The following is a 27,849-nucleotide window of genomic DNA, read 5'->3' on the forward strand; positions in this document are numbered from 1 at the left end:
ACATAAATCCCTCGCCATTGACGGAGCTCCAACCGGTTCGAGCTTTGGGGCTTCAGATGCAGTTGAGCAGTAGCTTACCTCTCTGGCAACCAATCAAGATAGGCACCAAGCCCATAAAATGCAGTCAATCTACATTTCAATGTATCCTGTGAAGCACTTTGAGACGTCTTTAGCAGTGTGATAAGGCGCTACATCAAATGAGGATTATTATTTTTATTAGCGGTATTATTATTATTATATAAGCCCATTTTTTTTATCAGAGGTTTATTGTCAAGTACTGTATTTGGTTATTCTAATACAATAATTAGACAATAATCAAATCCACGCCGTCATTTCTATGATTACGAAACTGCTATGAAAATGGATTAATTAATGGTTTATGACGGTGGGGGGGTGGGGGGATGGGGGGCAATTAGGAAACCATGCAGAGCTTGGTATTGGAACTCATTATATGTATATTCAAGCCTGTCAGCACCGTACCAGAGGGTAATGAGGGTCAAAGAATTAGTTTGTTTCTTACATTCTGTGTTTGTGACTGTAGGGTGGTTTGTGTGTGTTTATGTGCGTGTGTGTGTGTATGTTTGTGTGTTTGTGAGTGTGTGTGCACTGGGAATTGCTTTTTTTAAAAAAAACACTCCAATGTCTCCCTTTATTACTACGTTAAAGGCCTTTATTATTACAGTAAAGGCTATTATTACTACCGTAAATATCTTGGCTCTGCCAATGCAGAATACTCTCCAGAATGAAGTCAGCAGGATGCATCCCTTCAGGCACAGAGTGCGCATTTCATTCCAATAAATATCTCTGGAATTTCCACACGTAGGTGCGAGGCATGGAATTCTCAGCTTGGTTTGGATATTCTTAAGCACGGCGACGGCTTTCCGCATGGGTCAGACACCCGACTGACCCTCTCCCCCCCCCAAACAAAACGACGATAAAACTCGCTCAAGTCCCGTTGAATTTCCTATATAATCCAGTTTCGTGGAGTTTCACACAACTCATACTTTGCATAAGTCATATTAAATGTATGATCACAGCTGATATGGCTTATGTGAAGTTTACTTTAGCAATTTCAGTCGAGGTAGCCTTATGCGGATGTACATAGTGGTACATAGTTCCCCGATCTCACTCCCAAGTGGTCATTCTTCAAGCCACATTGAGTGTCCAAGGAACTAACCGAACGACGTGTGAAGGCGCTTTTTCACGTGATAATCCCTTCAAGTTTGGTCACTTCAATCCACGGCTGTTTGCGAGACGCCGCTGTGCGCAATTGGCTGCCGCGTTTCGTCCGCAAAGCGCACAGTCAATTCGCTTCACAGTATTTTCTGTGGAACGCTTTTGAGACTTCTTGAAGATGTGGTAAGACGCTATATCAAGTGGAAGGATTATTATTATCATCATTATAATAACTGGCCCTGTGTGTACACACAGCAGGAAAGGGGGATGGGGCTCAATGAACAGTGAAGATTGTGAAACCCTGGATGATTTGCTTCCAAATTGCAGCCAACTGCAGGGCCTCGAAACATATAATGCCGTATTTGTTCAGATTGCTATTCTGATGAGTAACGTGCCTCATTGTTAGCGAGGGGAATTAGAACTCTTTCATGTTCTTTGAGTTTAATAGTTAGCTGAACTCGTAATACACTTACTTGGTCTGGTTATTCATTATTCATGTCAGGCTGGCGTATTAAACTGTCCCCGGTGAATCGGGATGTTTTAGCATCCACAGTTTCCAGCAGTAATCTACAGTACTTCATAGTTTTCACGTCGAGAGAGGATCCATTCATTCATTACGTCCGTCTTGTCTTTGAATATGTAAACACCCATTGAGATAATCTTAGTTCGTTACGTGTGGGTGGAAAACCGTGGAGAAATGTAGCATTGTTACGACTCGTTTTCGGAGGATATAATCTTATCAATTTGCATTCACTCTTCGCGCACGTTGAGAGGACATATCAAAGCAGCTTTACACAGCTGGACTGGGCACCCGAGCTCGGGGGAGTGGGGTGGTGGGTGTGGGGGTGGGGGTGGGGGGGAGGGGAGAGCTGAGGAGGGGAGGGAGGGGTTCCAGGATGGAGTTCCAGAGAACAAGGGCACAATTGCTGAAAGCTCACCCACAGATCGGATGATGCCAACTGAGTGGTGGGTGCAGGCGGGGTAGGATTTGCAGGAGGTCACACAGTTAAGTGGGCTTGAGTCCGTGGAGGGATTTGAACGTGAGGACCAGGCTCTCGAACACGATTTGCTGGGGACGTGGGGCCGAGCGCAAATTAGCCTGTTAAATAAAACGTGAAAAACTCCATGGAAGCAACGGTCTGAGTCTTCAATCTCTTGGGGCACTTCTTTCAAGTTCAAACCTTATAGAGGAGAATGCCGGAAAATAAATAGCTTTCTATTCCTCTCGGTTTAAAAAAAAACCCTTTTGTGGATTGAATGCTACACCTTGTATCGATTCCTTAAAGCGTAGGCAATTTATGGTTGCAAACTGAAGCTAAGAGATGGTAAGACTTCCAGTCACATAATTCAGTGTTGTGGTTCTAAAACTGATTGAAATACCCTTTGATTGTACCGTACGACTAGAGCAAGATTGGTGCAATTTAAGAAACAAACGCGTCTACATGTAACCCACGCAGATAACCGCTAGTCTTGGACTACCGTGATTCTTTGACCGTGCTTTTGGTGCCTTGGGAAGTCCTCCCGACGTGAAAGCCGCTCTATATATGTAACTTTGTTGTTGTCGTTGTCATCTTTCCCTGACCCGCTCCCATCTCCAGTCAAACCGGCCTTCCAACATTGTTAACTGCTTTGAGACGTCCCCCTGATGTGAAGGTTCTATATAAATGTAAATTGTTTTCTATTGTACTGTGTTGATACAGATGTTCTACTTCACCGGAGTTATTCGGGGCTGGGTCAAGTGAAGAAATTTGTACCCTGTGTTCCTTTTTTTTAACGCCTTTTAACTTGAGCTATCAATCGTTTACTAACAGGTCAGCAAATCACTGCCATCCGACAGAATATTGATTTTGTTGCATTACGCAGCGCTCCTAGAAGATTGCTCCAACGATAGCGTTCTATTCCATTCCTTAGCCTTTCTCCTGCGTTTTCGTCCATAAAACACACGCTCTTGGTACAGGTCCAACCCTCTCCCTGGTTAAGTAATTATCCGGCTCCTTATTAAATGAATCAACTGGCTTACTCTTCCTTTCGCTGCGACTGTGTTCCAGAGGGGAGAAAGCGGTATGATGGGAGTGGTGGGTGGGAGGGAAAGAGATTGCCTTATTTGTACTCTCTCCCTTGGTTGTTTATAAATTGGTGAGGCCTGAAACTCTCATAGTCATAGGCTTTTGAATGTTACTTTGACATTTACGGCATACCGCACTGAAACTGGCCATTCAGCCTAACTCGTTCGTGCCAGTGTTTATTCTCCACACGAGCCTTCACCCATATTAATTTCTCCCCTTATTATTATTATTGTTATTATTATTTTTTACCCTTTTTACTGCCAGCGTATCTGGAGAATACTATAACCCCTTCTTTCCATCATCCTGTAACGCCATAATTGTATTTCTTACACTTCATGTCCCACTTGAAGGACAAAATCACTTATTACTGTAATAATTGGCACTGATTCATATTGGAATTAGTTTTGATGCTGTAACAGTTGTGCGTTGCAAGTCCCTGCTTGCTCACAGCTTGCGGCACGACAGACAGCGTTAGCATTCTGGAAGGATACCTCGAGATCAAATGGGCCCAAAGGGCTTTCTTTAGCTTAGTATCTGTCATGATGAGTCAGGGCTTTCATGAGAGGATAGTTCGGGGCAGAGAAGGGGTAGTGGGTGGATGAGTGGAGGGAGGGAGAGAGGGAGCGAGGGAGGGATTGAAGGCGGGCTGCCACTTCCAGCATTTATCCTGGTGTTTGCGAGAAGCCAAGTTGATGCGATGCGCACCATCTTGTGAATGTGCTCTTATTCCAATAACGGGCCGTGCTGTACGTCAGGGACAAAACCTGGGCATAGCCCACGTCCGAGAGATGAAATATGAAGTCAACATCAAATGTGAGTTTCGCACCAAGAGTTGTCGCCCTTTGTTTTGCAATATCTCTTCATCTCGTTGGAAACGGACACAATTTTAACGTTTGAAATCGAACAGGGAACGAACGGTATAGAACAACTGAAAACGCACACAAATGGGTTTTCCATTGATTTGAGCTATTGTGGCAGGAAATTCCTATTCAGAATTTGGTGGGACATAAACCTGGGACACACACACTCACAGACAATAACAGACACAGACAGACTCACACCCACAGACACACACACACACTCACACACTAACAGACACAGAGAGACTCATACCCACAGACAGACACACACACTCACAGACACTAACAGACACAGAGAGACACACTCACAGACACTAACAGACACAGATAGACGCACACCCACAGACAGACGCACACACACTCAGACACTAACAGACTCAGACACACACTCACAGTCACTCACAGACACACACTCACAGTCACTGAGAGACAGACGCGCATTCACCCACATTAGCGTCGTTGAGTAAACACACATTCTCAGACACAGACGCATATGTGATCCATTTCCTGCCGTTGTTGAGTTCCTAATCTCAGCCGTGCTGTTCCAGTGAGACTCAGCTGAGATTGATGCAACACACTTTTACAATACAATCTACATTAACATAGCGCCTTTCACAACATGAGGACATCCCAAAACTTTAGCCAAAGCTGTAGGTGGAAGCAGATTGAGGTACACAGCCATGGGAGTTGAGAAAGAAAATTAGACAGTATGTCATGTGTCCTCAGAAGAGGCACGTTGGATGGGTTGAAATCTTTATGGGCTGAACTTTAACCGCAAATTTCAAAGCCAAAATAGCGACCTGCTCCCACCGGTCTGTTTAATGCTGGAACATTCACAATTTTCCTTTTAATCAATTCAGCCTTTCCCAGTCAGGTCAGTGACAGAAAATATCAAACCAATTAAGAGTTCAGGTACTAATCATCTTGAGTTAAGTGTGTGTTTTTTTTTTAGCGAGGTGCTATTGAAATGACTAACGGTTCTCGATCCGGTAATTGGACAAGTAAAAATAGACTTTCTAATGCCTCTGTCCTCAGGTCAACTTTCTCTGCCTTTGCTCTGAGCTCCTTGTGCTGCCTGGCGTGATCTTGAGGAACCGATAGTCAATCTGTGTGTGATCCCTGATTAGTGAGCTTTTATAACAGTCTTTGCATTTGATACAGCATCTTATCACGTCTTCGAGAAGTTTCAAAGGAGCTATAGCAAAGCGGTGTGATTGTGTATTATATGGGTGAACAGTTGGGATGGCCTCCTGACGTGAAAGGCGCTATATAAATGTATTTGAACAGTGTAGCTCAGTGGTTAGCAAGCGAGAGACCTGGGTTTAATTCCTGGCAGGCTGAAACCTTGGGCAAGTTTCCTTGCTCCGCACGTCTGATAATAAGCCCTCAAGAAAAAAAACAATAATAATCTGGTCACTCAATCCACGACTGTTTGTGGGGTCGCTGCTGTGCGCAATTGGCTGCCGCGTTTTGCCCGTAAATATACAGTCAATTCACTTTACAGTATATTCTGTGAAGCGCTTTGAGACGTCTCGAAGACCTAAAAAGCGCTATATCAAATGCAAAGACTATTTATTTTAACACAGCAGCCAATTTGCGCACAGCACAGATTACAGTCAATCCAACCCTGTCCTCACCTCATATTGCACGTGCACTTTCTGGCTCGGCAGTTTTGCTGATAACAATAATAATAATAATGCTTGCATCTGATATAGCGCCTTATTACGTCATCGAGACGTCTCAAAATGCTTCCCAGAATATACTCCAAAGTGGATTGACTGCATCTTGTGGGTGAAGCGAGGCAGCCAATTGCACACAGAAGTGTGCCACAAGCAGTCGTAGATTGGGTGACTATATTATTATTATTAATATTGTTTTTGGTGCTAGTCGTGGAGTAATACTTGACATGGGAATTGGCCAGCAGCTCCTCGCACCTATCTCAGCTGATTTGTAAGTTCATGCATCAGTTTGCTTTCATTTCGCCTGCGTATACTGAACACGTAATTACAGCTTGCACAAGTAAGTGTAATTGGGTTAAAAAAAGACTTCTGCTCTGGTTTCTGTTCGCTCGAGACTTAAAATGGTTTAAATCTATTTTTTTCCCTCCCCAAAAAATTGGATTTTGTTCTCGCAAGGTTTACGTAAGATGAATGAATGTTGGAACAGAGGTGCTCTGGGGAGATAATTCAATTGGTTCATAAATTGCAAATGGGTGGTGGTTGAGCCTTGAAATGAATATTTTTTTTTCTTTCTTGCCACGGTTCTAAGTGTCTCTTCTGAGAGTCTGTGGATTTGCATTGACCTTATAAATATGTCATGTGGCTTGTTCAGATGATTCTTTTTTCTTAAAAAAAAGCTGCAGTATTCTCTGTGTGCATGTGTGTGTGCGTGTGTGTGCGTGTGCGCGCGCATGCTCATTTTTTAATTTAAAAAGTATTGTTTTCGATCAATATTCAATTTGACGTTAACCTACAAAGTTGGAGGATGTTTGAAAGTCGACAGAACATACTGCCTGCCTTACACCAGGTTAACCTTATTTTTGGGACTGATAGCTCAGTCGTGCAACAGGGTAGCTTATCAAACCGCTAACTGTGGTCGTAAATGAATACTTTCCAGCCTGTGTTATTCACTTGTCTCTCAGCAACATTTCAGCAGAGCGGCCAGTGTAAATCTCAGCTCTACTGGTAGAAGGGATTGTTCCCACTGGACTCCCGTTTATAATAATAATAATAAATATCCTCACATTTAATGTAGTAGCATTTACATCAGGAGCACGTCTCAAAGAGCTCCATAGGATTTTACTGTGAAGTGGGGTGACGTTTTTGTGGGTGTACGCGGTTAACCCTACAAGCCAAAGCCCAAGGTGCTAATCTGGGACAAGCAAGCAGTGTGAAGCTCGCCAGATATCTTTCTCAATGACAAGCTACGCTGCATTAATAATAATAATAATCCTTGCATTTGATATAGCGCTTTTCACGTCGGGAGGACGTCCCAAAGCGCTTCACAGAATAGACTGTAAAGTGAATTGACTGTATATTTGTGGGCGAACGCGGCAGCCAATTGCGCACAGCAAGCTGATTAATCTCCAGTAGTGTTGTACCCCCCCACCACCCAATGCACACTCTGTGGTCTCAAGCCTTGCCTCTTGCCATCCTCCGCAGGGGACCTGTGTTATAAATGAGCGTGTGCTCCAGCAAAGGGCTTTGGAACTAATTATATCTGAATGATGTTTCCAACCTTTAGAGGTAATAATGATAATAATCCTTGCACTTGATATAGCGCCTCATCGCGTCTTCTAGACGTCTCAAAAGCGCTTCCCAGGAAGCGCGTGACCGTGTGTTTTGTGGGCGAAATTCGGCAGCCAATTGCGCACGGGAGTAGCCCACAAACAGTCGTGGATTTGAGTGACCAATTTATGATTTACTGTAGAGTGTATTTGTAGGCGACCGAGGCAGCCAATTTGCGCACAGCAACATTTCTCACAAACAGCCATGAGGTGAATGACCAATTGATATCGGGTGGTGGGGGGGCGGGAGGGGGAGGGGTGATTGACCAGGACAAGTTGTTGTTGTTGTCCTCTTCATCTCAACGTCGTCACGAGACTCAACCACCTGCCGCTCGCACACACGTCCCTTTCAGGAAGTACACGTGACATCAAAAGGTCTTCTCGCTACGGAAACGGTGTGGGCTTTTTCAGATGTTTTCCTATGTTACGTCAGTGCTCCGAGCAGCGCAGCAGTTGACAGAGTGTCAGCCTGGAGACTGCGAATCTTGTCTTGTCAATGTGCCATTTATCATTCCCAAGCAACGCTCGGTAAAATTGGCATCTTGAAGAATTAGTTTTTTAATCCGCACTGCCTTTATATCGGCGATAACGTTTTATAGTCTAAACAAATTGGCAGGTGATTGTTTTAAGTGGATTATAGTCCGAGCTTGACACAGGCACTGTATGATTAAGTGGACGCTGGAAAAAAAACATCATTTTTCTGCCCATTTTTGTTTATTGAATTTTTCCAACAACTTGAACCACACAAGGAGATGACCTAGAATTAAATAACTCAACAAAAAAAAGCAAAAATACTGCAGATGCTGGAGATCTGAAATAAAAACAGAAGCAGCTGGGAACACGCAGCAGGTAAGGTAAGGCAGCATCTATGGAGAGAGGAAAATGAGTTAACGGTTCAGGTCTACCTTTCGTCAGAAGTCTAATTCTAATTAAATAACTCACTCCGGCAATGCTTTCATGTCTCTTGACTATGATATAGCTACGACAATAATGATGTAAATATTAACATGTTATATTAATATTAAATATTAATAAAAAGGCATGTTTTTCCCTAGTTCCTTCATTGGCATCTCTTTTTTCTTGCGGTAACTGTGAAAATCTTTCTCTCCCTCTGCTCATGTGTGACCTGATGCCAAACCCCTTTAGCTATCTAAGCATCGTGGTTCATTAAGTTAGACGTCTTTTCGCTTAAACACACCGGTTTAATGCAGCACAACGCCAGCACTGCATTGAAGCATCAGCCCCAAACTGTAGGACTTCAGAGGCCTGATGCGGGGCTCGAACCCACAACCCCAGGAGGTGGCAGGCACGTACGTGTGTGTCTTGTTCTCAAGTCCGTGCCAAGCTGAGACCCCTTGCCCTCCACCCCTCTTGACTCCGGCCAACACAGCTCAGGTGGAAACCCTTGACTTGTCCAGCGCCTTGGGAGAGTTCCTCCGCGCCAATATAAATCCAAGTTGTCGTTGCATTGATGACCGTTTTGTACATCGGGGCCGCGGGTTGGAAGTGACGCGTCAACTTCCTTCTTTTCCCCCCTCAAAAGCAATCTGGAAATTTAGCTTCAAGCTGGACTGCAGCTTACACCGTCTTGACGTTGACAGAATGTGTGCACTTTTTGCAATTGAAACCCTCAGTGATGGATCTGCCGGTAGAATTGTTTTGAACCAAAGTTGATGACATTAAAAAAAAAATGTGGTGAGGGAAGAACCCCGGTGGCAGTGATTTTGCGAGCGCTATTTCATTTCTTTTTTTTTTTTTGCAAGTTGCCAAAAATTGCTTATCGGGTCCTCTTTCAAGGAACAATTTAGATACTGGGCTATTGATTTTTTTTCGCAGTTTATCTCTCTCTGCAGGCAGATAACAAGTGGAAAGAGAATAATCTCTTTCAGGATAAGATTATCACGTATTTGCAAACATTGGTGCAGTGTTTTTTTTTCCCCCTCTCCAATCCTTGTGTAATGTCATTTTCGAAGAGTGGTCCTAAGCTAAGAATTAACCTGGAGTGGGGAGCGGGGAGTGGGGAGAGCGGGGGGTGAAAGTAGCAGTGGTATTGATGTAAATCGATAGATAATAGAGGTTTTACTTTGATTTCATAAATTGAGAGATTGTGCAACTCGCAAGTGCCGAAGGCACGGCATTATTTGCGAGCCAGCCCTGGTACTCTGTACAAAGCTGTTTGGGGCCTGATAGCAAAAGCAATGCTGGCACATCCGTGACCAACATAACTAGATGAATGCCCTCTGGCTTAAACCCATACTGCGGCTGCGTGTGTGTCCTCATATATATTATATATATCAGCCAGATGTCAGCCCGGCTCAGGTGGTAGCACTCTTGCCTCTGAGTCGAAAGGTTTCGGTTTCAAACCTCACGTCGGGACTCATTCTAGACAGACACTGCGATCGGTGCAGTGCTGGGGTGGGGGGGGAGAGGGCAACCGTTGTCAGTGGTGCCGTCCTTCGGATGAGATGCAAAAATCGAGGCACTGTCTGACTGTTCAGGTGGAAGTTAAGGAACCAAAGGCACTATTGGAAAGGGAAGGGAGTTTCTCCTGATGTCCTGGCCAACAAAAAAACATGTCTGGTCAACATCGCGCGTGGAGCTATTTATTTAGTTAAGTAAGTAAGTAAGTAAGTAAGTAAGTAAGTAAGTAAGTAAGTAAGTAAGTAAGTAAGTAAGTAAGTAAGTAAGTAAGTAAGTAAGTAAGTAAGTAAGTAAGTAAGTAAGTAAGTAAGTAAGTAAGTAAGTAAGTAAGTAAGTAAGTAAGTAAGTAAGTAAGTAAGTAAGTAACTATACTGTTTGTGTGACACCATTTTACACAATGGCTGTCGAGCTTCGCCCACAAAATATACATCCGCTACACTTCACAGCATAGCCTGTGAAGCGTGATGAGGCCCTGTATCAAATGCAAAGATTATCATTATATTATTATTATATTATAATAATGTATTATTATTCTAATCACTGCACCATTGCTCAGGGTTAGGTAGCGCACTTGTTCCCCCAGAAAGATACACGCCACGGGATTCCAATTGCTCTGTGTTGAGGACCCTTTCGACTCTCAGCAATAATAATAAAATAACATTTTGTTTTAATAAAAGGGCCACAAAACAGCCGCCAAAACAGCTCGAGACGCATTAAGCGCTTTGAAATGTGTTGAGGCTTTACGTAGGCGAACGGTGCAGTTAAATCGAGAGAGAGCAGTGAGCTGTGGGACGCAAACGTGGACCGAGACACTGAGGAAGGGGGTGCGAAGCGGAGGGATTGAGGGAAGGAGTTCCAGAGTTACGTAGCAGGTCTTTCCCCACCTCTCTGTTGCCCCCCACACCTCCCCACCCCACTCAACCTCATGGAGGGACAAATTGTGAGCAGTCTGTTCGCTGAGCTTTTGCTGCACAGTTTACGTCGAGGAGGAACTACTTCACCTCTTTCACTCCGAGGGCGGGGAGATGGTGGAACTCGCTGCCGGAAGCGGTGGTTGAAGCAGACGGTGGAGGCACGTTCGAGAGGGAGCCAGAACCTTCACCGGGAGGGAGAGGGGAACAGCGGGGCCCCCGGGGGAGGGAGTCGGAGACTCGGGTGACGCACAGACACCGCCCCGGACTTGCTGGGCCCGTCTCGGAAGCGCAGCGACTGCGCGCTGGGCGGGCAAACCGCCGGCCTGCGAGAACCAAACACCGACGTCCACCGGAGCGGGTCTGCTTTGGCGTTCGACCGACCTGATTGGGCGATCCTGCTGGGCGTCAGTCCAGAAGTCTTGTCGGCGTTGCCACAACTCGTAAGCTGTGGTCCAAATAACTGCCCGCAAGGCGCCAGATTCCCGCATGGCTCCTTCCTCGATTTAACGTCTCACCCCCATCCCCCCCACTCCCCCTCCCCCAAACAAAGTGACCGCCTCAACTCGTGGAAGCACTGAGCCGAGGTCTGAGACTTGAGTGTGAGCAGGGAAGCGGCGAGAGAGAGAGAGAGAGAGAGAGAGCTGGTGTGGCGGCTACACAAAGATTTCTGGTCTGCGAGTCTGAAGCGCCCCACCATTCAGATTTCTGTTGTGCGCAAGTGTGGGCGTTCTGAATCACCCCCCACTCTCCCCCCCTCCCCCTCATCAGAGTCATCAAATTTTCATTACATCTTAATATCTGAAAGAAAAAGATCCGATTTTAATGGATTCCAAAGCTTTTAATGTCTGCTCTTTATGTAGAGCAGTTATCCTGTCACATTGATGTACGGTTACAGCACTGAACAGTAATAATAATCATCCTTGCATCTGATGCAGCGCCTTATCACGACATCTCAAAGCACTTCACCGGAGCTTGGTTTCTTGTGACTAACGTCAGCAAAAGGATATTTGTGGAGTCCTGTAGCTCAGTGGTGGTTGGAGCACTCGCCTCGCAAGCGAGAGACCCGGGTTCGATTCCCGAGCAGGGGCCGAAACCTTGGGCAAGTTTCCTTACTCCGCACGCCTGATAATAGTCCCTCAAGACAAAAAAACAATAATAAAGTTGATCGCTTCAATCCACGACTGTTTATGGAACGCTGCTGTGCGCAATTGGCTGCCGCGTTTCGCCCACAAATATACAGGCAATTCACTGTACAGCGTATTCTGTGGAGCGCTTTGAGACGTCGAGAAGACGTAAAAAGCGCTATATCAAATGCAAGGATTATTATTATATTATTATTTACAAGGGCTCAGCGAGCACGGCACAGAGCCACGATTACCGTCTACAATAACTGCGACTGCAGAACAATGATCGCAGGTCCTCATTTGTTTCCATGCTTGAATTTGGGAGGTAAATGAGCAATTGTGAACCATGTACATTTATTAATATAACATAACGATTCTGGCATTTGATGTATCGCTTGATCATGTCAGTGTCTCAAAAGGGCTTCACAGTATAATAATAATTATGGCTGTGTATTTGTAACCAGCCAGTTTGCACCCAGCAGTGACCCCACAAACAGGCCAGAGGCGAATAATTTAACTTAGAGGATCGTTGGCCAGGATGGGATCTTTAATGTCCACGTTTGAACAGGCAGAAGTTGGGGGGAATTTGGTTTAAGGTAGTTTCTCTTGTTGTCCTGGCCAACAAACCCCCCCCCGGGTAAAATTGGTCGTTCAGTGTTTGTGGTACGTTTCTGTGTCCAAATTGGCTGCTGCATTGACTTACAAATATACAGTCACAACAATTTACCACACCTCCCTCGCCTGTGAAGTGCTTTGAGACGTCTCAACAACGTGATAAGGTGCCTTATAATAATATACAGAATAATAACAATAATAATCCCTGCATTTGATATAGCGCCTTATCAAGTCTTCGACTGCGCCTTTGGCCACCCTCCTACCACCCCCCACTGCCCTCCACCCTCCCTGATCCAACCCCCCCCCCACCCCGGGTCCAATTCCCTGACTGTCCAGCGCCTTGGGATGTCCTAATGACATGAAAGGCACTACACAAATGCAGTTTTGAATTGTATTTGTATTCCCTCATTTCTTCCCGGTGGTTTACGGAATCCAGTAGCGTATTGGTCAGAGCCCTCGCCTCGCAAGCAAGGGGACCTGGGTTCAATTTCCGGGCAGGGTGAGATGTTAGGCAAGTTTCCTTATTCTGTTTACCTCGCAGTAAGTAGGAACCCGCTTGTTAGTCGATAGGCAGATCGCTTTCTGCGGGTAATAATCCCTTTTTTTTAATATAAATGTAGTCACTCAATCCGCGACTGTTTGTGAGATACTGCTGTGCGCAATTGGCTGCCGAGTTTGAAGGTTTGGCTGTGTTGGAACAACAGACCTTTGAAGCTTAAAATACCGTTTGATTACATTTCTAATGAAAGTACAGCACGCTCTTTGCAGTGCTTGTGGTGTTGTTCGGGTAGTGGCTTATTCTTACAGTGTTAAGTTTCTTTCTTTTAAAACGTTATACCTAATTGAGATCCATATGATCCATACTGAAAGGACGTCTCTATATAAATCGTTGTGGATAAGATTTACCGTACAGTAAGATTTTTATTCCTGTCCACAATCACAGGTAGCTCACCTAGGGTTTTGGGAGACTGAGGTGATAAGCATTGTAGCTGTGCCCAGTGAGTTGCTTTGCATCACTTTCTTTTTTTTTCGGGGTGGGGGGGGGTGGGGGGTGGAAGGGGAATTAACCAACAAAAACAACAACAACAAAAACAACAGAAAATTGGAATTCTAACGACTTTTATTCATGTGTGATTGAATTCATTTTACTATTAAAAAAAAGAAAGTGGAAGAAATGGTATGCAACAGAACTTTATGTCTACTGCAGGAAGTGATGCAAAGGAACTTCCTAGGCACGGCTGTGAAGAAGAAAGGCAAAATGGCATCGCCCTTGTATCCAAACATCAGAGCGAATTGCGTGCCATTACTGACAGCAGCTTTGTTCAGCTCGACACAAAATCTAGCTATAATGGTAAGTAACCTTTCGGCTTGTCCACAATTACGAATTAGGATGAGTAGTCCTTTAGTATTGTAACAGTACTTGTGTAGATGTGATCTTCATTTACCTTTTTTTAAATAAAAAAAATTATTCGTTGTGGTCGCTATATTGTATATACTACATTGAATGACGTCATCTCCATCTTGATATTCGTCTCGTTGTTAGTTTCGGCATTAACATCCCGGGTTTCTGACCGCCATCCACCGCCCTCTTTCTCGCAAGAGTACAACTAACCCGTCTTCACGTGGCATGCTCTGATTGTGTGTATTGGTGTATGTGGATATAAGGTCACCCCCCCCCCCCCCCCCAGACAGCAATTTGTGCTCTTGCGAAAACGAGGACAATTATGGACGGACCAAAGGCAGTTGGATCAACAATTGTGGCCTCTTAGTGGATTGTTACAGAGCTTTTCCCGATGGCCCTCAATTCTAACTCTCTTCTAAGTCTCTTTTAAGACTGAAATGTGTTCAAAATTCTGAGGGATTTTTGATGGGGTGGGTAAGGAGAAACTGTTTCCTCTGGCAAATGGGTCGGTAATCACAGGATGCAGATTTAAGACAATTGTCAAAGGTGGGGAACAAGGAGAATATTTTTTTCTTTCCCCCCCAGAGAGTTGTTATGATCCCGATTGCGCTGCCTGAAAGGGTGGTGGAAGCGGACTCAATAGCCGCTCTCAAAAGAGAATTGGGTAGGCACTTGAAAAGAAAGAAATTGCAGAGCTGGCGGGGGGCTAAGAGCTGCAAAGGCAGAATGGGCCGAATGGCCTCCTTCTGCGCTGTAAGATCCTACGATCCCGTGCAATCTACAGTCTTGCGGAGACAAAACTGCAAACACTGTCAAACAGGAGCGCTGTGAAATTCCTGCAAGCAGTCACCACGGGTGACACCCGGAAAGCGATCTGTTGGGTTGATCTTGAATGCTGCACTTTGTGCACCGACTGCAATCCTTCCAGATCGAGTTCCTGCATTTCTTTCAAAAGTGAAGCGTTTGGGATTCTTGTCACAAGGGATTGGGATTGCAGTCTCTCCCATCTATCCCCCCGCCCCCCCGCTGCCGCCCCCCACACACTTTCTGCTCTTGCAGGACCCTCCCAGTTCATCTGTGAGGGTGGAGTGGATGGAGCTTCGGATTATGGAGGACGGTTGTCAGTGCCACATTGTAAAAACCGTAAGGAGATGCAATTTAAGATGGGTGGATCCGACTGTCTAATCTAGACAGGGGTGAAATCCACAGACGCGAGCGCAGAACAACAACAACAACGACTTGCGTTTACGTAGCACGCTCCACGTGGGGCAGCGTCTCGGAGCGCTAAACAGTGGCCGAGCCGGGGAGAGGAGGTAACCGTGAGCACGGCCGAAGAGGAGAGCCTTCAGTCGTGACCTAAGAGAGGGGAAGGAGAGGGCAGAGGGAGAGAGGGAGAGAGTTCCAAGGCTTCGTAGTGACTGAAAGCGCGGCTGCCGATGGTGGAAATGGAGGGGACAAGAGGAGTGAAGGTGAACAGGAGGTTCAGATTGAATCGCTTTACCTGGAGAGTTCAGTGGGTTACCCAGGCAGATTTGGTCAGCAAATTCATCAGAGAACAAATTGCTATTTGATGAAGGTATCAAAGATGGATTCGTTGTTGGACTGCAATGGTCTGCTCCGGTCCTCTGTGGTCCTATACAGTATCTAATTAATCGACCGAGAAGGGACAAAATGGGTCTGAAAATAGTACATTGTGCATTGTGGGGCAGCAGAGGATTTGATTTGTGGGTCTCTTGCCAAGGGTACAATAATAATAATAATAATAATAATAATAATAATCCCTGCATTTTAATCTAGCACCGTTCACGTCGGGAGGACATCGCATAGAGTTTCACAGGATTTTCGCTTTATACTGTATGAAAAAGTCTAGTGATTGTGTATTTTGTAGGCGAACGCAGCAGCCAATTTGCACACAGTAGTGTCCCAGAGACAGCCACGAGGTGAATGATTGATTTTATCTGAGATTTTGTTGGTCAGGACATTGATTGACGAGGATGGTCATGTGGTAAAATTCAAATACCTCTCTTTAATTTGTTTCTAAAAAAGGTAGATAAATATAGCTATGCTCACTTAATTCCAATCCAAGAAGCATTTCAAAAACAATTTTGCTGCTTAAATGATGTGTGTTGTAAATCGAAATGATTCGATTACATTTATTTTGCGGATTTTGCTGATTTTCAAACAAATCGCTGGTCATTCATTAGGAAAGCCATTTTCATATGGGGGACTCATATTTGGTAGAAAAATTCGTAACCCAGATCAATAGAGCTCAATATTCTGTTCCAGAATCCTTTGGAAAGCTCACCAGAATTTGCTCCCAACTCAGACCTCAATGATTCGGATTCCCTGGACCTTTGACAGTAGTCTGAAACGTGTGAACGCATTTATTTTTGTCACACCTGTAAATCAGACGTAATAATAATCCTTGTATAAAATATAGCGCCTTATCATGCTGTTGAAACGTCTCAAAGCCCCTCGCAGGATTTTACTGTAGAGTTTAGCATGGCATTGCACATTGGAGTCCTATGGTTATAGCGTTCGCCTCGCAAGCGAGAGACCTGGGTTCGATTCCCGGCAGGTCGAAACCACGGGCAAGTTTCCTTACTCCGTACGCCTGATAATAATCCCTCAAGAAAAAAAAACAATAAGAAAATTGGTCGCTTCGATCCACAACTGTTTGCGGGGCCGCTGCTGTGCGCAATTGGCTGCCACGTTTCGCCCACAAATATACAGTCAGTTCACTTTACAGTAGATTGTGTGAAGCGCTTTGAGACGTCTCGAAGACGTGAAAAGTGCTACATCAAATGCAAGGATTATTATATTTTATTATTATTATAGTGACTGTATTATTAGCTGAATGGGGTGGCAACGAATTTTATCTGGGGGATTGTTGGCCAGGACACCAGGAGGAACTCCCTTCCTTCTTTGACGAGAGCCACGGGATCTTTAAATGTTGCTCTCCAGTGAAACGTCAATACATAAAACTAGGAATATATATACATTTTTGTTTTGAACGTGAGGAATGCCAGGCGTTTCTCGTACTATTTTCTAGGAAAAAGAATACCGTGTGGGACAGTGAGTTGAGTAGTGTGGGACTACTGGGTTCTATTTTCCACGTTGGCGGGGTGTGGATTTCTCCTTACAATTCCCCACGATGCAAGTTCTTGACTTTATTCGAGCCAAAACGAGGAAATGTTCCGACGCTGTCAGTGTAAGGGATGGACAACTTGAAAAATAAGTGACCTAGCAATGTCTCTGCCGAAGAATAGGGACTTAAAATAGGGCGAGGAGAAGTGGATCCTTCATTTCAAAAAGCTTGTTCATCTACTTATTGCAACACTGTGCCACTTGTCTCCTCTTTCACTTGTGACTAGACACCGGAGGTTGCATTATAGACGCTTTCCCTCCCTGCAAGGTAAGTGCTGGTCCATGCCATCATCAGGCCTCAGCAACCTTTTCTAATTAAAATACCTCTAATGCCGACGTCGATTCTAATGTTTCTGACTGAACGCGACATTTCTTACTTATCTTGGCTCTTGCCAGCCTGCGCCTGATACTCTCTGGAATTAGGTAAGCAGGATGCATCCCTCCAGGGAGCGAGTGCTGTATCAGACCACCCCAGCTAACGGAAAAGAATATTTACGACTGCTTCCGTACGTTTCAACTATACATTGCTTATCGCCTGATTTGAAACCGGAGAGGTTTAGCTAACATCGTAACGCCAAATGATCTGGAAGTCTTATGCTCAGAAGGTCACGATGAGCAGCTCGGTTTTTGTGTGTCAATTTGCTTCCGGTCTATATAAAAAAAATTGCCGTTTCAATCGCATTGTGTTTGTGTAGTGCCTTTGCATGTCGAGAGGACATCTTTTAACAGCTGGTTTGGCACTCCAGCCGGAAAGGGGAGTGGGTTGGTGAACCCTAAAGCGGTGGGTCAATGAGCAAAAGCATGGTCAAAGAGGTAAGTCGTGAGGTGTGCTTTGAAAGCAACGAGGGAAGGTAGGAGTCAGAGAGACTTTGGGATGGAGTTCGAGAGGACAGGTGCAGACATGGCTGACAGCTTACCCGCCCGTACCCTGGGGCAGATAGTCTGCACGTAAAGGCAGATTGATGTTTCCTGATCGAATGGGTCGATAGGATTGCAGGAGGTCGCAAAGGTAGGATTGGAGGGGAGAGGCCATGAAGGGCTTCGAAAGCGAGGAGGAACTTTGAGTCTAAACGTTTAACAGAGAATTATACACCGAGTTGGTCGTCAACTCCAGGTAATGACAGATTATCTCTTTACATGCTCGTTCAGCTTGTACGTATCAGGCACACGGTTTCACTAGCAGGGTTCAGACAGGCAAAACCGCCTTGTAACTGGCGAGTCAGAGATGAGCGAAGATGATCATGTTCGACCCCATCCAGAGCCAGCGTCTCTCCCTACGCGCGAGTGCAGAGGAACCCCGTCAGAACTCGCTGTAAGGCTGCACGCATCGCGCCTCAGAATGAGCCATGACACTTCAGGGATCGTTACAATGCTCCCCTCGACGCCCTTCAGGAGGAGGACGCGGTTTCAACCGCAGCGCAGCTGTCTCGAGCGCGATGCGCGCCAGTGGATCAGGCTGCCCTCGTGCTATAAGGGCTCGTTGGGGTTAAGGCTCGGGATTTTATTCGCTCCCAACCACTGCAATGTAGTGAGGTTCGACTGTCAGAAAATCTCTCCCGAAGGCCAGATCGAGATCGAGATTCTTTTTTTTTCCCCGTTGGTAATCACAGGGAGCGAACCTGTCTGGCTGAGCTTCATATGTCACCCAGCCTCGTCCATTTTGCTTCTTAGCTAAAAGTGAGATCCGCGCTGGTGAAGAAATTCTAGAATAAAAATAAAAATAAGAAATTCAACGAGTAAAATCTGCATTAACCCGCTCGGAAGTTATTTTTTCCCCCACCACCACCTCTCTGGGAGTTCTCACTGAGCGTAGGAAGCTACGCGAAAGCAAACTGCTGTTTGTTGATGGTGTTGTTGAGTCGTGTTTAAAGAATAGAAGCGCAGAGGTTCAATATTGAGGTTATTCCAGAAGGTCGACAGTTGGGAAATTCCACATCATTTTCACAATGATTGAACCTTTTCAAAGAAGAGAAACTCAGCTTTCGAAATTCATCAGGAACCTGACAGAGGTGATAGTTTTCGAAACAATTTTTTGTAAAGGGACGCTGTGATAAGATTTTTTTTTAAAAAAGATTGATTTTTTTCCAGAAGAAATTGATTTTTTTCCAAAAGAAATGGATTTTTTTTAAAAAAAAAAAGACAGGTTCTTTTTAAAGATAGTTTTTTTTTAAAAGAAAAAGGTATTCTTTTTAAAAGTTTTTTTTTGTGGTTCGGGACAAGTGCGACAGTCGAACGAAGCAGCAAAGATATCTTTAAGCCTATTGCAACTTGCTAATATTTTATGAGCTTTGGCTGAAGTTTTATGGCTGAACTTGAATGTTGGTGTCAGGTCTATGTGTTCAGATGCTCTACTATCTAACCACTATGTCTGTTGAATCCGGAAAAAAAGTACAGTACTGTAACAAGCAGTGGTATTGTATTTAACGTGAGCTGGGTTTCATGATGCAAAGAACTTTACAGCAAACGACACGGCTATAGGTATTTATATGGCGTGAATTGTATGACTTAAAACCTGTTGCAGCTGAAGTTTTTCAATTCAGTCACTGAAATAGAAATATTGCCACCATTATCATAATAATCCTTCCATTTTGTATACTACCATGTAACAAAACACTGATGGTTGCTAAAGCCCACATAATCCTAACACTGAATTGTTAATATAATAATAATAATAATAATCCTTGCATTTGATCGAGAGCTTTTCACGTCTTCTCGACGTCTCAAAGCGCTTTACAGAATAGACTGTAAAGTGAATTGACTGTGTATTTGTGGGCGAAACAATTGCGCACAGCAGCGTCCCACAAACGGTCGTGGATTGAAGTGAGCCATATATTATCTTTTTTTCTTGAGGGATTATTATCAGGCGTAAGGAAACTTGTCCAAGGTTTCGCCCCCTGCCAGGAATCGAACCCAGCTCTCTCGCTTGCGAGGCGAGTGCTCTAACCACCGAGCTCCAGGACTCCCTTAATATGTTGACCAGTTCCATCTCATGGGTGTCCTGGCTGAACAATCCCCCAATAAAATGGGTCATTCGTTTCACGGCTGTTTGTGGGACATTGCTACGCACAAATTGTCTGGCGTGTTCACCCACAAAAATAAACGCGGCCGTACCCTGTAAAGTGCTTTTGAGACGTCCTTCCGACCTGAAAGGTGCTATCACCAAATGTAAGAATTATTATCATCAAACTGTGCAGTCGTAGCCATAGAAAGGTTGCCGTTCCCATTAAGTGAGACTCAAGCCGTCTCTGTCTGTATCGTTGCGTTTTGCCCACAAACTATACAGTTAATTCACTCGACAGTATATTCTGTGCGGTGCTTTGAGAAGTCTCGACGAGGTGATAAGATGCTGTATCAATTACAAGGATTATTATTAGTAGTATTATTATTGTGTGTTTTGCAAATGATCAATCCACCCACCTTCCCCCGCTTTACCTAACTTCCGATCATACACAAAGACCTTCCTCTTCGACAATGTCTGCAGTCCCCTTGTCTTTCTCCCGGCTCAGTGTCCAACTGTGTATTAAGGGCCCTGAGACATTACCTTGCATGTGCGCTGCCGCTGTTGCAAGGCCTTCTCTGAAAATAATTTCCATAAGTTCTTTCCATAAAGCCTTTGGCAGAATCATTTTTTCTCTCTTGTCTGTCTCTCGCTCTGTGGTTGAGAACATTGACGACATCACGATTCACAAGATTACAAGAGAGGTTTGGATGAAGAATGATCTTTGGCCCATTTGATCTGACCCTTCCAGAATACCAGCCCTACTCTCATCCCATTACAACATCAGGCTGTTTCATAAATTAATCCAATATCAAGGCCACAGTCACTTTTGCTGGAAGGTTTAACAACAGAATAGACAGAGCTCCCCATTGGCACTGACTAACAATACAACCAATAATCTTTGCATTCAATGTTGTACCCTTTGTGTAGGAAGGACGTCTCGAAGCGCTTCACGTGATTTTTACTGTAAAGCAAACTGCTCCCTTTGGTTAGCGCACTCGCCTCGCAAGCGAGAGGAGCCGGGTTCGATTCCCGGGCAGGACGAAACCTTCGGAAAGGTTCCTTACTCCACACCCCTCTATTTACCTAGCAGTAAGTAGGAACCCAGTTGTTAGTGGATTGGCGGATCGCTTTGTTGGGGTTAGTAATCCCTTCAAAAAAAATTAAAAAGTAATAATTTGGTCACTCGAATCCACGACACTGCTGTGCGCAATTGGCTGTCGCGTTTCGCCCACAAAATATACAGTCAATTCACTTTACAGAATATTCTGTGAAGCGCTTTGAGACGTGATAAGGCGCTAGATCAAATGCAAGGATTATTATTATTATAAAGTGTAGTGACTGCTTTCAGCGGACAGTAATTGTACGCCATTGTACTTGCTGTTATGCACTGTACTGCCCGGGTTCCAGGATTACAACCAGCCTCAGTTGTGAGGAAAAATAGCAATCTGGCTTCCTGCTCCTGTGACCTCTGGTAGAATGCGTGTGGGACCATTAAAAATTGGTGACCGTTTACACTGAGGGTCAACATTGGTGCAGGTGACACTTTTAAGCGTTGCCACTAATAAGAATGAACCATTGAATTGACTTCCCAGCATCTTGTGCTGAGCCACGGTTTAATTGACGTTTAAATTGAGGTCCTTACGTCAGCTGGTAAGTCGTCTGACGAAGCCAGAACCTCGATTATTTCAGAGACCTCCTTGTCGAACTCCCCCCAGCTCCTCCGTGCACCATCCAGAGCTCCGCAGCCCGTGTCCCACACCCCCGCACCCCTCATCGCCAGGCTCTACGAGCCTATTACCCCGATCCGCTTTCAGTGTCACTGGCTACCCCTCTCCCAGCAGATTGAATCAAAGGTCCTCATCTTGACTTTCAAAACTCTCTGTGGTCCCGTCCCACCCTTCTTCTGCCACCTCCTGCGAGCCTTCTACCCCAGCCATTCCCTCCTCTTAGAAAACACTCTGTCGGAAGAATCCTTGCCCCCAGTGACCGTTCTGCCCCCTCCCAAGTCCTGCCGACAGCCAGGCTGGTTGACCTCTCATGGGGAGGCATCAGCCTGGACTGTGTGTGTTCAATGTTCCAGTGGGCTGCTTGAACCCACAACCTTCTGATTCAGGGGCGAGAGTACAAATAAGAAGAATCCTTGTATTTGTTATATCAGCTTATCACGTCGTTGAGACGTCTCAAAGCGCTTCACAAGATATATTGTAAAGTGGATTAACTACGGGTGAAAACCGGCAGCCAGTTGCGCACAGCAGTGTCCCATAAACAGTCGTGGATTGAGTGACTATTTTTTTCTGGTGAAGGGATTATTACCTGCTGCAAAGCGATCCACAGATCGACTAATAAAACGTGTTCCTACTTACTGCTCAGTAAACAGAGGCGGGCGGAGGAAGGAAACTTGCCTAAGGCTTTGCCCTGCCCCTGAACCGGACCCAGTTCTATTAAATGGCGGGTTGTGGAGTCCTGTAGCTCAGTGGTTAGAGCACTCGCCTTGCAAGCGAGACACCTGGGTTCAATTCCCGGCAGGGCGAAACCTTGGGCAAGTTTCCTTACTCCACACGCCCAATAATAATTCCTCCAAAAAACAAAACAATAATAAATTGGTCACTTCAATCCACGACTGTCTGCGGGGACGCCGCTGTGCACAATTGGCTGCCGCGTTTCGCCCACAAATATACACTCAATTCACTTTACAGTATATTCTGCGAAGCGCTTTGGGACATCGAGAAGATGTGAAAAGCTCTATATCAAATGCAAGGATTATTATATATTATTATTATTATAGTGACTGTAATACCTGCCCGCTCCCTCCGTTCAGTTGGCTTCGGTTCTGCTCCATGTCTCCCGCCCGATCCGCCCACAGCCTCTCTGCCCCCACACTCTGGAACTCCATCCCACGGTGCCTTCGCCTCGCTTCCTCCCTCGCCTCCTTCGAGGCCGGTCTCAAGACCCTTCTCTTCGACCGTGCCTTCGGTCACCCTCCCACCTCTCTGCCTTCCCTCACCCCCTACACCACCTCCCATCCCTCATGCTCGGGCCCCGACACCTGACTGTTCAGCGCTTTGAGACGTCCTCCCGACGTGAAAGGCGCTCTATAAATGTAATGTTGTTGTCGTTGTAAGGTGCTTCGGCAATGCCAGGGTGGAAACCCGTTTCGGTATCCATTCTGAAGCTACTTTGGCCGGCGAGCAGCACAGGTTCAGCCGTTTCCCTGTTACTTGCCCGAGCGTGAAGCAATCCATTACATGTCTCGCAGAGTCATCTCACAAAGCTTGGCTCGTCCCAGGAGTCCACCGTTATGCGTTGGAGCAACTGGAGCGTGCAGTGAGGGCGAGGTTGCTTTTTGCTGTGTGCTGCACTGGAGAAACCTTACCCGAGCGTGTTTCTTTCCGCTGTGTTTTTTTTCTCGCCCTCCCAAAGTCCGTCCGCGCCCCCAACTTTTCTCCCCAGCTCTTCTTTGTAGATGCTGACTCGTCGGTGCCCTGTTTATAGTCTTTTAAACGCTCTGAGACACTGCCCCGCGTGAAGGCACTATATATATGCCACTTGCTGTTGGTGGTGGAAGCTGTCTTGAGCGTCCCAGCAAGGCCAGTGAAAGGAAGAGGAGAGAGCACTGGTAGTCCTGGTTTTGTCCTTATCCACGCACACACACACACACACACACACACGCATACACACACATCCACACGCACACACACATCCACACACACACACACATCCACACGCATACACACACATCCACACACACACATCCACACACACACATCCACGCGCATACACACACATCCACACGCACACACACATCCACACACACACACACACATCCATCCGCCCACACACACATCCACATGCACACACACATCCATACACACACACATCCACACGCGCACACACACATCCACACACATACACATCCACACACACCTACACACTCACACATCCACACACATACACATCCACACACACTTACACACTTGCTTATCGACACACACACACTCGCACATCCACACACACATACAATCCACACACACACACTCACACATCCACACATTCACACATCCACACACATACACATCCACACACGCCTACACACTCACACATCCACACACACACTCACACATCCACACATTCACACATCCACACACATACACATCCACACATACACCTACACACTTGCACATCCACACACCTACACACTTGCACATCCACACACACATACATACTCACACATCCACACACACATCCACACACACCTACACACTCACACATCCACACGCACACATACATACCTACACGTTCACACATCCACACACGCACATCCACACATACCTACACACTTGCACATCCACATCCACACACATACACACACACACATATGCATCCGCACATCAATAATAATAATAATAATCCTTGCATTTGATAAAGTGCCTTATCACATCTTCGAGACGTCTCAAAGCGCTTCACCGGATATACTGTAAAGGGAATTGACTGTATATTTTGTGGGCAAAACATGGCAGCCAATTGCGCACAGCAGCGTCCCGCCAACAGTCGTGGTTTGAGTGACCAATTTTTTTTAAGGAATTCTTACCCCGGAAAAGTGACCCGCCAATTGACTAACAACCGGGTTCCTACTTACTGCTGGGTAAACAGAGGCGTGTGGAGTAAGGAAACTTGCCCAGGCAGGGCGAAACCTTGGGCAAGTTTCCTTACTCCACACAGAGCCTAATAATAATCCCTTCAAAAACCAAAAACAATAATTAATTGGTCATTTTCAATCTACGACTGTTTGTGGGACATTGCTGTGCGCAATTGGCTGCCGCGTTCGCCCACAAATATACAGTCAATTCACTTTGCAGTATGTTCTGTGAAGCGCTTTGGGACGTCCTCCCGACGTGAAAAGCGCTATATCAAATGCAAGGATTATTATTATTATTATTATTGCCCAAAGTTTCTCTCTGCCCAGGAATCAAACCCGGGTCCTCTCGCTTGCGAGGCGAGTGCGCTAACCACTGAGCCACAGGATCCCACCATGGCTAGTGTTCAGGAGTGGCTGGCCTTTCCCTCTCCAGCACGACCTTCCCCTGATGCCCAACAGGCCAGTTAACAGTGCCTTTAGCTAGTTACAGTTGTGTGGTACCTTTAGCTGGGTACATGGCAGTGGAGTTAGGCGGCTGCAATACAGGGCGACCCCGTTATAATGTGCTTGTTTTTTTTTGTCCAGTGTCTCGGCCCCTGCATTATAATTAAATACAAATAAAAGGCTGCGTTCTGGGTCATCGGGCCACCGCTGATGTCACTTCCAGCACATGGCCCAAAAAGTGCTGCTGTTGGCATTTTCTGTAGACCGCGGGCACCTGCTATGCTTCCTCCACAAAGTGACGTCGTTGGCAAGTTAACCCACAATTTCCCCTTTTGTTTTAGAAAAAAATCAGGAAGTTAATTAATCAGCACAGGATGTCTCTGATTAGCACCGGTCTCCTCGGGGGAGTGGGGGTGGGCGAGAGGGGCCTATGGTTTGTTCTAACTGGGTTCAACGGTTGTCTGAATCATTAGGTTACGGTATAGCTTGAACTTCGCTTGGAAACAACCGTTTGCTTTTTCCTTTTTTTAAAAAAAAAACCCCAATAGATTGTTTGTGCTGTTGGGCTGTTTGTGTACAGCAATGCCATTCCCTGTCCTCGGCCGGAGAGAACATTTGTGACGGTATTAACGCGTTGCAACAACAAGAAGAGATTTTTGTTTTGCTTTGCAGGGTTCCCAGTACTTGGTGTATGGTGTGTATAGGCTGGCGAGGCGCGAGCATTCTCGCCTCTGAGTCAGAAGGTTGCGGATTCAACAGCAAGATTATGTTTGTACTGCTCCTTTCACGTCGGGAGGACGTCCCAAGGCGCTGGACAATCAGTGATTCGGACTCGAGCTGGGGGTGGTGAGGGGGGGGTGCACGAAATCGGGGAGGGTAGGGGGCAGTGGGGGAAGGAGGGTGGTCGAAGGTACGATCGAGGGGGCGAGGCAGAGGGGCTGCGGGATGGAGTTCCAGCGGGTGGGGGCGGAGAAGCAGGGAGTTTGCGTAGTCGAGCCTGGATGTTATGAATGCGTGTATGAGGCTCTCGGCGGCCTGCGGTGTGAGACAGCGGCGGAGCTGGGGCGATGTTGCGGAGGTGGGGGAAGGCAGAGGGGGTCATGGCACGGATGTGGGGTACGATGGACAGTTGAGGGTCGAACAGGGCGCCCAGGTTCCGTACGGACATAGTCTAGGCTGACGTTCCAGTGCAGGCGTGTGTGCTGCACTGTCGGAGGTGCCGTCCTTCGGGTGAGACATTAACCCGAGGTCTCGTCTGCCTATTCAGGCGGTCGTCTAAAGATTCCCCCGGCGCAATTCGAAAAAAGAATGGCGTTTCTGTCTCCCGGTGTCCTGTCCAACAACCCCCCACATACTTGCGGGGCGTCGCCGTGCGCAATCGGCTGCCGCGTTTCGCCCGCCAAAAAAAAAAGCGCGGTCAATCCACTTTACAGTGTCTCCTGTGAAGCGTCCTTTGAGACGTCTCGACGATGTGATGAGGCGCTGTGTCAAATACAAGGATTCTTCTGATTATTTATTATTGGAACGCGCAGGCTGTAACGTGCTGCGTCGCAACGAGATATCAAAGGGTTGAGTTGACCTCACGAAACCGAGAGCGCAAAGCCAAAGTGGGTCTCAACATTCCTGTCGAGCACAACCCACAAATTTGTTGATAGTATGTACCTAATCCTCGCTTTGCAGTTACTCTCTTTGATCGGGCCTCTCACCCCGATCCTGGTCTGAGCCGATGCTGATCATCTTTGCTGAGGTTGTGCAGGGAGGGGGAAATTTACCTGGCCTTTCCCCCCTCTTTCCCCCCCCTACCCCCCATCTCCCTTGCCCTCCATCCCTCTTCATTCCAACCCCCAGCTTGAGTCTCTACTGTCCAGCTCCTAGTTGAAAGGCGCTCCATACGTGATCCTGGTTCCTTGTTCAGCACCCTCTACAATAATAACAGTAATAATAATCCTTGCATTTGATACAGCGCCTTAGCGAGTCTTCAAGACGTCTCAAAGCTCTTCACTGTAAAGCGGACCGACTGCGGATTTTGCGGGAGAAACGCACATCTTGCTCGACCCGCGCCCCCCGGTTGACGTGACGAAAGATTGTAGCTGAGCGAATTGCGCTGAAACACATGTGCGTTGTGCTTTCATAGATTATACATAGAATGAGTAACATGTCGCGAATGTCCTCGACCTTAGGGATGTGCTGACAGTTCACAAATGACGCAAACTGGGGATACAGTTGAAAACTGGAGAGGGGTGGCGGAGGGGGGAGGTGGGGAGAAACACAGAAAGGCAAATTACTCGCTGCTCAATGTTAAGTTTAATATCTCGACCGACGAGCTCTTGGGGAGAAAAGGCGGAAACTACAGGGAGTGGGGTAACGGGAGGTGAATGAGACGAAAGGATTGTTGTTCAAAATAGCCAGAACAGGTACAATACAACGGACCGAATGGCCTTCGGTGCTGGATATTTCTACGGTTCTGTGACATTATCACTTCAAACAATGCGCTCTAAATTGCTTGAGTTTCACTGTGGTGGTTGAATCAACGTCTTTTCGACTCACAAGTCGTGCTGGATCTTAGAGCCAGATGCAGACAGTGGGGTTATGGATAATAGAGTCAATTCACTTTACAGTCTGTTCCGTGAAGCGCTTTGAGACGGCGAGAAGATGTGAAAAGCGCTGTATCAAATGCAACTATTATTATTATTTTGCCTTTCATATCAAAAGGAAGGGCTCTAAACGCGTTTCCCAGGATGTATTGCAAAGTGTACT

At 46.1% G+C, this 27,849-nt stretch overlaps 1 protein-coding gene across 2 annotated transcripts in view; it reads left to right on the forward strand.

Moving 5' to 3' along the window:
• The window catches only part of LOC103183612 (disco-interacting protein 2 homolog C), a 341,341-nt gene that overhangs the window by 68,560 nt on the left and 244,932 nt on the right, over positions 1–27,849 (forward strand). Inside the window, exon 2 of one of the 2 annotated variants that reach the window (XM_042332092.1) lies at positions 13,670–13,813. The exons of the other annotated variant lie outside the window; for it this stretch is intronic. Coding sequence (XP_042188026.1) covers positions 13,670–13,813 — 144 coding nt within the window. The remainder of the gene's footprint in view (positions 1–13,669; positions 13,814–27,849) is intronic. 2 annotated transcript variants of the gene reach the window in all.

The sequence above is a fragment of the Callorhinchus milii genome, unplaced genomic scaffold (genome assembly GCF_018977255.1).
Source record: "Callorhinchus milii isolate IMCB2004 unplaced genomic scaffold, IMCB_Cmil_1.0 Scaffold2, whole genome shotgun sequence".
In the NCBI taxonomy this organism is placed as follows: domain Eukaryota; kingdom Metazoa; phylum Chordata; class Chondrichthyes; order Chimaeriformes; family Callorhinchidae; genus Callorhinchus; species Callorhinchus milii.